Genomic DNA, 12249 nt, shown 5'->3' on the forward strand with positions numbered 1-12249 from the left:
GTTCGCATGTGACCGCAGACGAGAGTAGTAAATTAGGGCTTCTGTCTAAACGCTGCCTCTTTGTCCGTCTAACAAGGCGCGCGTCAGCTGGTGAGGGGTTATCTTGAGGTTATCTTGAGACGATTTCGGGGCTTTAGTGTCCCCGCGGCCCGGTCCTCGACCAGGCCTCCACCCCCAGGAAGCAGCCCGTGACAGCTGACTAACACCCAGGTACCTATTTTACTGCTAGGTAACAGGGGCATAGGGTGAAAGAAACACAGCGTGCAGCTATTGTCAGCTTTAATGGTGTCATAGACCTGTGCGGGGCCGTAATAATAACACACAATTACTTCCAAGACACCACCTGCAGGTCTGCGTTCAATCCCCGACCGTCCATACAAGTGCTTGGGCACCATTCCTTTCCCCCCGTCCCATCCCATATCCAGACCCCTTCCAAAGTGCTATATAGTCGTAATAGCTTGGCACTTCTGATACTTCCCTTCCAAGATATCCGTCAAGACGCCAATTAAGCCTCAGACCAACCACCAATGGCGTGACGTGTAGTGACGTCACGGTTGCAACATATCGAGTGTGACGTCATGACGTTAGGAGCTTATCAAGGCGGCCTCGTTATCTCTCGAGCTTTGAGGAATACCTCGAAGGTTATTTGAGGTCTCTGGTGAGCGGATATCCTGCCTGGATTGCAGGAGGATGAGTCGTGACGTCACTGTTTGCCGTTTGGAGGGGGGGGGGGGGGGGGGTATGGAACTGGTTGTGGTTAGGGTGGTTGTACAATGACCAGTCTGTGCTCCATACTCCCCCCTCATCATCAGACAGAGACAGGCAAAGACAGACTGACTGACTGACTGACAGACAGGCAGACTGACAGAGAGACAGGCAGACTGACAGAGAGACAGGCAGGCTGATAGAGAGACAGGCAGGCTGACAGAGAGACAGGCAGACTGACAGAGACAGGCAGACTGACAGAGACAGGCAGACTGACAGAGAGACAGGCAGACTGACAGAGAGACAGGCAGACTGACAGAGAGACAGGCAGACTGACAGAGAGACAGGCAGACTGACAGAGAGACAGGCAGACTGACAGAGAGACAGGCAGACTGACAAGAGAGAGACAGGCAGACTGACAAGAGAGAGACAGGCAGACTGACAAGAGAGAGACAGGCAGACTGACAAGAGAGAGACAGGCAGACTGACAAGAGAGAGACAGGCAGACTGACAGAGAGACAGGCAGACTGACAGAGAGACAGGCAGACTGACAGAGAGACAGGCAGACTGACAGAGAGACAGGCAGACTGACAGAGAGACAGGCAGACTGACAGAGAGACAGGTAGACTGACAGAGACTGACACACAGACGCACAGACAGACAGACAGACAGAGACACACACACATTTTTCTCAGGTCCAATGTTTTTGCGTCATTTTCCTTTTCTTAAATAGTATGGATACTGGAGGTGTTGTATTGGGAGCCGTCGTGTCATGGTAGCAACATAGCAAACCCAGTTTTGGTTCATCTCAGGAGAGAGTAGTTAGTTTAGGTCATTTATAACTCGCCCTGGGAGGGAGCCGGTTGGCCGAGCGGACAGCATGCTGGACTTGTGATCCTTTGGTCCTGGGTTCGATCCCGGGCGCCGGCGAGAAACAATGGACAGAGTTTCTTTCACCCTATGCTTCTGTTACCTAGCAGTAAAATAGGTACCTGGGTGTTAGTCAGCTGTCACGGGCTGCTTCCTGGGGGTGGAGGCCTGGTCGAGGACCGGGCCGCGGGGACACTAAAGCCCGAAATCATCTCAAGATAACCCTGTACCCATCTTGTGGGCGGTAGTGGAAAGGGTTATAGAGGCATACTGTAATGGGCTCAGAGACTGAACCCCAACATTCATTTAGGCTAAGCTAGTAACAGTCTTGATGAGCTAGTTACAATATTTAATGAACGTCATCACATCAACAATGAGCTCAACACCGACCACAAGTTCAGTTTCAGCTTAATTAAGCAACTGACATATGTGGAGAGCTAGTGTCACAGTTGATATGTTTGACTTGCACACCGCCCCCCATCCAGTGGGCAGCGGTGGATAGGTTACACCGCCCCCCATCCAGTGGGCAGCGGTGGATAGGTTACACCGCCCCCCATCCAGTGGGCAGCGGTGGATAGGTTACACCGCCCCCCATCCAGTGGGCAGCGGTGGATAGGTTACACCGCCCCCCATCCAGTGGGCAGCGGTGGATAGGTTACACCGCCCCCCATCCAGTGGGCAGCGGTGGATAGGTTACACCGCCCCCCATCCAGTGGGCAGCGGTGGATAGGTTACACCGCCCCCCATCCAGTGGGCAGCGGTGGATAGGTTACACCGCCCCCCATCCAGTGGGCAGCGGTGGATAGGTTACAATCACTTAGTTACTACCTACCGAGAAAGTAAACAGGATTTTTGTATTAAAATGACCTCCCGGTGAACGAACGAACCGGCGATAGTCTCGCCGAACGGTTAAGCATTAGCTGAACAAAGATGATAATCGATAATTAAGAGCAATAATCGACTCTAAGATGGCGAGGACAAAGCTGTTTAGACAAGAGGATGGCATGTGCTTGTTGTTGCGTCTTAACCAGGCTTGGTGTGGAAAGGGGATACTTGGAGCACGTTACAGCAGTTTGTGTTAGGGAATGCTATGGGCAGGTGGAAGTAATGCCAGGTCGGGCCTGGGGCCAGGCCGGGCTCGGGGAGTAGAACTCCCGAAACCCTCTTCAGGTATGTTCCAGGTACGAGAGCCAACCAGGGATGGATGTCACAGTAGTCATCCTGCATCATCCAGACGGTGATGGGATGATGTGCAAGCGATGAGTCACAATAACGTGGCTGAAGTATGTTGACCAGACCACACACTAGAATTTGAAGGGACGACGACGTTTCGGTCCGTCCTGGACCATTCTCAAGTCGATTCTCAAGACTCGATTGAGTCTTGAGAATCGACTTGAGAATGGTCCAGGACGGACCGAAACGTCGTCGTCCCTTCAACTTCTAGTGTGTGGTCTGGTCAGCATGGGATGATGTGTTGCAACAGCAAGCCAAGCTCTTGAGTGGTTAATGGTTGTGTGGAGTCGGTGTTCTCCGAGTGTTTGGTCACCTCCCTCCCTTTCCCCTCCACTAAAGCTTGAGTGTAATGTTTAGGGGATTTAAGTTGCTTGGTTTAACAGTAATGGGGTTATAGTGAGGACCATCCTGGTAGTGCAGTCCCTGAGTGGACGGCTACATTGAGATATGTTTGATGTTAATGTGGTAGTGGAGGTGGTCAGCAGGAGAGGACTGAGTTGTGTGGTGGTGGTCCACAGGGTGAGGCGGTCTGCGGCGGCCAGCCCTCCTCCAGGGACCGGAGGCCCCGCGTCAGGCACCAGAAACCTCGACCCCGCACCATACACATCGATGTCTACTGCAGCTCTGACGACGACCTCGACGACTCTTCACCGTCCTCGCCCACGTCCGAGGATACACTCGACTCCGGCTCCAGACGACCTCACGCCGTCGTTGCTCTCGGCTCCAAACAACGCAAGAAAACAGAGCTCAACTTGGGTCGTCACCACTACCACCCACTGGAGGAGAAGGCCTCGAGCTTTGTGTACTCGCGAGGCCGCACCCACGAGCCGCATGCGGGCCGCAGGTCCACCTTCATTACCGATGACGTGCTGCAGCTGTGCTCCTCGCCGCCACGCACCACACCGGACAAGGAAGACGTCGAGACACCCTTGCTGCCAGATTCTTCAACAATAAGGCCTGAGGCGCCGGACAGCTGCACCGCCACACCCGCAGCTACCCACCAGTCTCCAATACCCATGCCTGCACCGCCGCCGCCACCCCGACCAACTACGCTGGCCATGCCGATTTCGCCACTTCCACAACCATCGGACAGTTCCGGACTCCGACCCCACAGCAGGCACTCTAGCTTGTCCTACCTCAGTAGTCCAATGGATGTTGACCCATGGGAGGGCGAACCCGAGCTGCCGGATTCTGCTCTCTCGTGGCGTGGCAGCGAGTTCGAGACCTCCACTCCACGCTTCGCCAGTGACCTGGACCTTCCCTCGCCCCGGGCAGCCTCCGAGCTTTCTCTCTCCTCCCTACATGAAGCTTTCTATGAGCGAGAAGGTGGAGAACCCGTGGGCAGTCTAGACGTGCAGGAGTCCCCTAGGATGTGGCGATCACCACACCTGGAGCGGCAGCGGTATATTCAGAAGGGCCAAGAAGACAGATACCGTGAGGCCCGCAAGCGGCGCACGCATCAGGAGGCACAGCAGTCCTTCACCACCACACCCTCCAGCGTGGTCGAGCTGGCTAAACTCCCTGCGTTCAAGGACTTCTCCAAGGAAGACCTCAAAGTCATCTCCAAGTCACTAGAAAAACGAGTCTCTCCTCAGTCATCAGATAAAGAACCCGTCGTTCTTCCAGAGCCGAAGGAAAGCTTTAGGCCAACTGAGAAGGAATCTAACCGGCTGCTGGAATGGATGCAACAGTACAAGGCCCAGGAGAGTCAAGAATCAACCACATCTCAAGAGCTGCAGGATTCTGAATCTCTTGGGTATGCCGAGTCCGGTAAATCCCTAGAGGGAACAGATTCATTTAGGAGTATGGAAAGTAAGGATTCCTTTGGAACTGTGGCAAGGAGAAAATCCACAGCAGGGGTAAGTGGAAGTGCAGATCCTGACTCCAGTATAAAGATTGAAAAGAGGGATTCCCTTAAAACTCTTGAAATGAAGGATGTCCTTGGGTTCCTGGAGAGGAAAGAGTCCACTAAGTCAACGGAAAGAAGAGAGACTGGAAGATCTTTAGAGAGGAGAGAGCCGGGGAGGCCTCTAGAGAAGAGGGACTCGTTCAAGTTCCAGGACAAGCGGGAGTATTATCGTGCCCTGGAGAAGAGAGAGTCAGGCAGGGCCTCTGAGAGGAAGGAATATATGCACTCCTTATACAGGGGCGAGAGTGGCAGGTCGCTGGAACGAAAGGATTCATTATCGTCGTTAGAGGGTCAAGAGTCTGGCTGGCCCATCGAGAGAAGAGACTCCGGGAGGTTAGAAAGGAAGGACTCGGGTAGACTTTTGAGAAGTGATTCAGGTGGATATTCTGAGACAAAGTGTACATACCAGACTCAAGGAGGGAGGGGAAGGACAGAGTCCTTTGAGTCTGGTGATAGGACACAAAAGAGAGTAGCAAGAGAAGACTCTGTTAAGACACACGAAACTTCTGAAGCTGGTTTGGAAAGGAAAGACGTCGATAGACCTGTGGACGTAAAGCGGTCCGCTAGCTTTCTGGAGCAGTTTTTAGAGAGAGAAGAGTCATCAAGATCAGGGTCTGTGGAATGGCAGGACGTGGTGTCGACGGTGAGACGCCGCTTGTCAGCCTGTGCCCAACAGACTGCTACAGAGGCACCAAGGTCTCCAGTGGGCGAGGCGCCTGGTGCACCAGCGAGCGAGGCGCCAACATCCTCACACGCACCGCATCACGAAAATCTCACGTCCCCACTGCCACAGCGACGTTTGGGACGTTTTGGCCGCAGGAGAGACGTATTTCACGGGGATGATGAGCGAGACACGACCACGATCGTGGGCGGGAGAATCATCAACGTGGGACTATTTCGCCACCTGTCCAGGTTCCCTTTCAGCCAGACAGTGCCCGTCCCCGCCTCCAGGCTTATGGAAGCCAGGACCACGTGTGTTCCCGAGCAGCGGAAATTTGTGCGGCCACAACTCTTCGGTGAAATGACCCTTTCCTACCCAAAGCGACGCGGTATCCACTTTGGTCCACCGAGGAACCCTCAGTGCTCTTGTGAAAACTGCCGAAGTTGGGCGGAAGTGTCCTCTGGAGGCCAGATACAGGGAAGCAGGTTGCGCGCGTGGTCCCTGACGGATCTGGAGTCCGAGACAGGCGAGAGTTCGAGCATGGTGCTTCCCCTGCACCCCAGCTCCTTCCCTGGCACCTCTCTCTCCCGTGCCAACAGTAGTGTCAGCGACAGCTCTACTCTCTCCCATGTAGGTAAGCCACGCACTCACCACCCACAACCCCCCACACTTCACATCGCGCGATCACCACCCACGCCGTCCTGGCCTCACCATTATCAACCACCTCATCTCCCTAACCACGCGCCCACTTAACACTTAACACGAAACTTAACCATTAATGCAATATTCGAGTGAAAGATGAGAGCGTAATTGGCCAAGAATCCTACACCGAGGAGAGGTCTTGTGAAGGCACGCCATTATGTGTAACCTGAGCAGTGTGGTGTGTGTGTGTGTGTGTGTGAGACGCTGTCTGTCATGTCCTGTGGTTCCTGCTATCTTGCCCAAGTACTAACCTAACCTACCATTATCTAATTGTCCTTGTTCTTCCTCTCTCTTACCTGGAACATACCTGTCGAGGGACTCGGGGAGTTCTCCTACTCCCCAAGCCCGGCCAGGCTTGTTTTGCTGCTAGACTCTATATAGCCAGCTTGGATGTGTATTAAGTGATGATAATAATACTAAGGGTGTGTATGTACGGGGGTTTGGTGGACATGTTGTAATGGTTGGTTGTGTTGGACAGGCGCAGCAGCGGTTGGAGGAAAGCAGTCATAAGCTGGACCTGATCCGCCTCTCCTTGGAGCGACTGCGGGGAGACCTTCCGTCCGGGTCTCTTGTGGCTGGTGAGGTGAGTACCTTCACGACGTCTTCTTCTTCATTGTGTATTATATAGCAACTTGACAATGGTCAACCCGTCGACTTGAGAATGGTCAACCCGTCGACTTGACAATGGTCAACCCGTCGACTTGATAATGGTCAACCCGTCGACTTGACAATGGTCAACCCATCCACGGGAGACATCTCCCGTCACGCAGGGTGCAGTCGCACCTCCACAGATCTCCCGTATCATCTATTGATACTGGTAATGGCTCAAAAGGGCCACCACTTACGGGCTATTCATGCCCGTGCCACCTTTTGGGTGGCTTAATCTTCATCAATCAATCAATCGTCAACCCATCGACTTGAGAATGGTCCAGGACGGACCGAAACGTCGTCGTCCCTTCACCTTCTAGTGTGTGGTCTGGTCAACATTATATATATAATCGTACCCAATAGCCAGATCGCACTATCGGCCTAGTATGCAAGGCCCGATTTGTCTAATAGGTAGAGTGATTTTCGCTATTTTCAACTATTTTTGCAATTGGTTTGAATTATTATATTACATTAACAACATGAATTACTGAATTATGTTAATTAGGTAAAGCTAAGATAGAATCCTGTGGGACCAGCCTTGACTGGCGAATCCTGTGGGTCAGTCTTGACTGGCGAATCCTGTGGGTCCAGCCTTGACTGGCGAATCCTGTGGGGCCAGCCTTGACTGGCGAATCCTGTGGGTCAGTCTTGACTGGCGAATCCTGTGGGGCCAGCCTTGACTGGCGAATCCTGTGGGGCCAGCCTTGACTGGCGAATCCTGTGGGGTCAGTCTTGACTGGCGAATCCTGTGGGGCCAGCCTTGACTGGCGAATCCTGTGGGTCCAGCCTTGACTGGCGAATCCTGTGGGTCCAGCCTTGACTGGCGAATCCTGTGGGCCAGCCTTGACTGGCGAATCCTGTGGGGCCAGCCTTGACTGGCGAATCCTGTGGGTCCAGCCTTGACTGGCGAATCCTGTGGGTCAGTCTTGACTGGCGAATCCTGTGGGTCAGCCTTGACTGGCGAATCCTGTGGGGCCAGTCTTGACTGGCGAATCCTGTGGGGCCAGCCTTGACTGGCGAATCCTGTGCGGCCAGCCTTGACTGGCGAATCCTGTGGGGCCAGTCTTGACTGGTGATTACACAGTCTGTGATACTGTAACAAGACCACACACCGTGACTCCAGTTGAAGCTTGTCCAGTTCTTTCCTGAAATGTTTTCTTGCTGTTCCTGAAACATTTCTTACATTCCCTGGAAGGAGATGGAGAGCGTGTTGTGTTAGTCTGATGTTTCCAAAAGTGTTGAGGTCTTTATGCAGGCGATGAGTCACAATAACGTGGCTGAAGTATGTTGACCAGACCACACACTAGAAGTTGAAGGGACGACGACGTTTCGGTCCGTCCTGGACCATTCTCAAGTTGATTGTGAGAATGGTCCAGGACGGACGGAAACGTTGTTGAGGTCTTTGATTGTGCTTTTGAAACCCCGACTCCAGGTATCTGTTGAGGTTTCGAGAACTCAATCAATCTTGTTTCCGACTTGTTTAAAAAGCTCTCGTTATCCACCCTGTTCTTGGCTGTTCACTTCTCAGATATCTATTGTTAGAACATGTTCCAGATAACTGTTAGGTGAGGATTGAATGGTAGTTTAAAAAAAAAAGTATAGCATTATTGGAACTGCTGGTGATTTATTGTGTACTCACCTAGTTGTGCTTGCGGGGGTTGAGCTCTGGCTCTTTGGTCCGGCCTCTCAACCGTCAATCAACAGACGAGTGTGTGTGTGGGGGGGGGTTAGGGAGGAGGGAAGGATGGATTACAGCTCCTCTTTACAGTTTCTCACAGTTCCTTATATGATAGTTCCCTTCGTTATAGCTTCAAAGTATATTCTCATGAAATAAATGAGTCTCAAGGAGCAGGCTTCAGATGAGCTGAGGTAGGATAACAGCTCTTGCTTGCACCTTCACTAGGTACGTCAATTGACAGCCCATATGAACCTTGAGAGAGAGAGAGAGAGAGAGAGAGAGAGAGAGAGAGAGAGAGAGAGAGAGAGAGAGAGAGAGAGAGAGAGAGAGAGAGAGAGAGAACGAGAGAGAGAGAACGAGAGAGAGAGAGAGAGAACGAGAGAGAGAGAGAGAGAGCGAGAGAGAGCAAGCAAGCAAGCAAGCAAGCACGCATATTCCAGACGGCGTCAGTGAAGAGTAGACGCCTAAAGATTATTCTAGAAGCAGACCAATCCTACAGTAATGTCACGTACCTGGATTGTACCTGTACCTGACAATTCTCCTACACCCTAAGCCGGGCATGAGGCTTGACATGACGGTATCGGTATGTCATGTCAATGTGATATAGGGTGACTTAGGGTGTTGGGCAGTTAGCAATGTCATTGTACACTATGACATGACTATCGCATCATTGGGACGCTTATCATCACGGTGCCACAGTCACACTTGGTATGATGTCACTCCCTGTGAACCTTTCAATGACCTTACTCATTTCCTCCTTGTTGGTAACTTCCCGTGACCCTGTCAAAGCCATGCCCGCTTTCTATGAGCCTGTCAAAGCCATGCCCACTGTCTATGAGCCTGTCAAAGCCATGCCCGCTTTCTATGAGCCTGTCAAAGCCATGCCCACTGTCTATGAGCCTGTCAAAGCCATGCCCGCTTTCTATGAGCCTGTCAAAGCCATGTCCACTTTCTATGAGCCTGTCAAAGCCATGCCCGCTTTCTATGAGCCTGTCAAAGCCATGCCCACTGTCTATGAGCCTGTCAAAGCCATGCCCGCTGTCTATGGGCCTGTCAAAGCCATGCCCGCTGTCTATGGGCCTGTCAAAGCCATGCCCGCTGTCTATGAGCCTGTCAAAGCCATGCCCACTGTCTATGGGCCTGTCAAAGCCATGCCCGCTGTCTATGGGCCTGTCAAAGCCATGCCCGCTGTCTATGGGCCTGTCAAAGCCATGCCCGCTGTCTATGGGCCTGTCAAAGCCATGCCCGCTTTCTATGAGCCTGTCAAAGCCATCACCACGAACGCCTTTGTTATCTGTACCAACAAGGTGCCCCTGGTCTGGTCTGGTCTGGTCTGGTCTGGTCTGGTCTGGTCTGGTCTGGTCTGAAGTCCGGGTCGCTTCTCAAACGAAGGCAATGGGTTCAAGTCCTCCTGCTGCAGATCCTGGAGAATTGTTGCCTCTTCTAATGGTCATTTCTAGTAGTGTGTGTGTGTGTGTGTGTGTGTGTGTGTGTGTGTGTGTGTGTGTGTGTGTGTGTGTGTGTGTGTGTGTGTGTGTGTGTGTGTGTGTGTGTGTGTGTGTGTGTGTGTGTGTGTGAATGACGCACTAAGAGTGGAACCCTTCGTACTCAGCGTGATTCTTGTGAGTCATTTCCGTGGTAGCCAAGAGTATCAAGACTGCATATAAATGCTTGCAGATTTATAGAATGAATTATGGTATATGTAGTGGATGGGAGAGTGTGAGTGTACTCACCTAGTTGTACTCACCTAGTTGTGTTTGCGGGGGTTGAGCTCTGGCTCTTTGGTCCCGCCTCTCAACCGTCAATCAACAGGTGTACAGATTCCTGAGCCTATCGGGCTCTGTCATATCTACACTTGAAACTGTATATGGAGTCAGCCTCCACCACATCACCTTACTCGTGCGCGCGCGTGCGTGTGTGTGTGTGTGTGTGTGTGTGTGTGTGTGTGTGTGTGTGTGTGTGTGTGTGTGTGTGTGTGTGTGTGAGTGTGTGTGTGTGTGTGTGTGAGGGAGGCTGTTCGTCCCTGGGAATATCTTCCTCTCTCTCTCTATTTCCTCATTCTCTTTGTATCAGTCATGTCCTTATTGTCCCTTCCTTATCACCCCCACAATCACCCCTACCACCCTCACCCCTCCGCCCTTCCTTCCCAATCCTACCCCCTTCCTTCCCTCTCAAACCCCACCCCTCCCTCCTTTCCTGTATCACCCTTCCCTTCCTCCCCACCCCATCACAACATGACATTTCCTCCACCAGGTGGGACTCGCTCCCATATCCCAACCGTCTTAAACACTTCCGATCAAAACAACGTCTGTTCATAAAGCCAATCTTTCAGAGTAAATGAATGGTAAAGTAGAGGGTAAACTATCCCGGGCCATATATATATATTACACGCGTTTAGAGTATCCCTAAGAGAAGCTTTTTTTGGTTTTAAGCATTTTAACGGGGTGATGTTGAACAGGTTCAGGCAGTGGTCGCTTGCCAGGATCCGGCGCCGTGTTTAGACGTAGTGAGTCATTGTTGTCGTGTTGGTGGATGAGTCCGGGGGATTGTCAACCTTGTGATGGGTCGTCTAACTTGGGTTTCCTGATTGATGGCGGCGGAACAGGCTGTTGCATGGTGGCTGATGGCGTCGGTATAGGTGTTGATACAACTCTAAACTACCTCCTAACAAGTCGATAAACCTTGAGGTGTTCGTTGTTATTCAGTTGGCTTGTAAGCATCAACAGCCTGACATACAGGTATCAGGAACTGTCTTGGCTTTGGCCTCTTGACCTGTGTACTCAAGGTTAAAATGGCAGGAGCCAGATTCACGAAGCAGTTAAGGAAGTACTTACGAACCTGTACATCTTTCCTCAATCTTTGACGGCTTTGGTTACATTTATTAAACAGTTTACAAGCAGGAAAACTTGCTAATTAACTGTTGTTATTATAAACAGCCTCCTGGTGCAGGCGATGAGTCACAATAACGTGGCTAAAGTAAGTTGACCAGACCACACACTAGGTGGTGAAGGGACGACGACGTTTGGGTCCGTCCTGGACCATTCTCAACAGCCTCCTGGTGCTTCGGAGCTCATTAACTGTTTAATAATTGTAAACAAAGCCGCCAAAGATTGAGAAGATGAACACGTTCGTAAGTGTTTGCGTAACTTCTTCGTGAATCTAGCCCCAGGAATTTAAAGATAACGCCAATATTATATGTTTGGCTACGTGGGTGGCGTGGTTTCTGCCCTTTATCCAGGTCAGCCGTGCCTTTACCCGAGTTTACCTGAGGGCTACCAACACTCTAGTGGCCTGGATTATTGGTGTGTATGGGCCTTAAACCTCTAGCTGGCCCCTGTTAGTCCACATCAGTATTGTTGTTTGTATGAGTTCAAATGTCTTTCGGTTTTAGAATTATATTGATATCTCTTGTTAAAAGCTTTTCTCCTCCTATGTTACTCTTATTTCTTTCTCTCTCTTCCTTTTGTTTTCTGGTATATGTGTGTGTGTGTGTGTGTGTGTGTGTGTGTGTGTGTGTGTGTGTGTGTGTGTGCGCGTGTGTGCGCGTGCACGGGCAGAAGCACATTCACTGGTGTTTGCCGGGCAGTAAACTTAACAATACGTGTTTTTGTAACATCACACAATGTAATTACATAATACAAACACATACGGTCTAGTATTTAGGCTTCGTGTACGTGTGTAGGAATTATACAATATATGATGATTCTATTCACCATTCGATTCCCGGTTGCTTCCAGGATCTATCCTTAAGCTGAGTGGATAGAGCTTCTGCCTCACACGGGTGGGGTCCAGGGTTCGAGTCTCCTAGAGCCCCGGTGAATTGCATGTTTATTTCCACGAAAG

At 51.4% G+C, this 12249-nt stretch overlaps 1 protein-coding gene across 10 annotated transcripts in view; it reads left to right on the plus strand.

Moving 5' to 3' along the window:
* LOC123770464 (serine/threonine-protein kinase N) overlaps nucleotides 1-12249 on the plus strand; it is a 312702-nt gene that overhangs the window by 105927 nt on the left and 194526 nt on the right. For 9 of the 10 annotated variants that reach the window (XM_069301810.1, XM_069301800.1, XM_069301804.1 and 6 more), the window contains one exon: nucleotides 6559-6663. In XM_069301810.1, the coding sequence (XP_069157911.1) occupies nucleotides 6559-6663 (105 nt within the window). Of the gene's footprint in view, nucleotides 1-3326; nucleotides 6013-6558; nucleotides 6664-12249 lie in introns of those variants that run through there. The other variant, XM_069301803.1, reaches the window with a different exon arrangement.

Source organism: Procambarus clarkii, chromosome 46 (genome assembly GCF_040958095.1).
Source record: "Procambarus clarkii isolate CNS0578487 chromosome 46, FALCON_Pclarkii_2.0, whole genome shotgun sequence".
Taxonomy (NCBI): domain Eukaryota; kingdom Metazoa; phylum Arthropoda; class Malacostraca; order Decapoda; family Cambaridae; genus Procambarus; species Procambarus clarkii.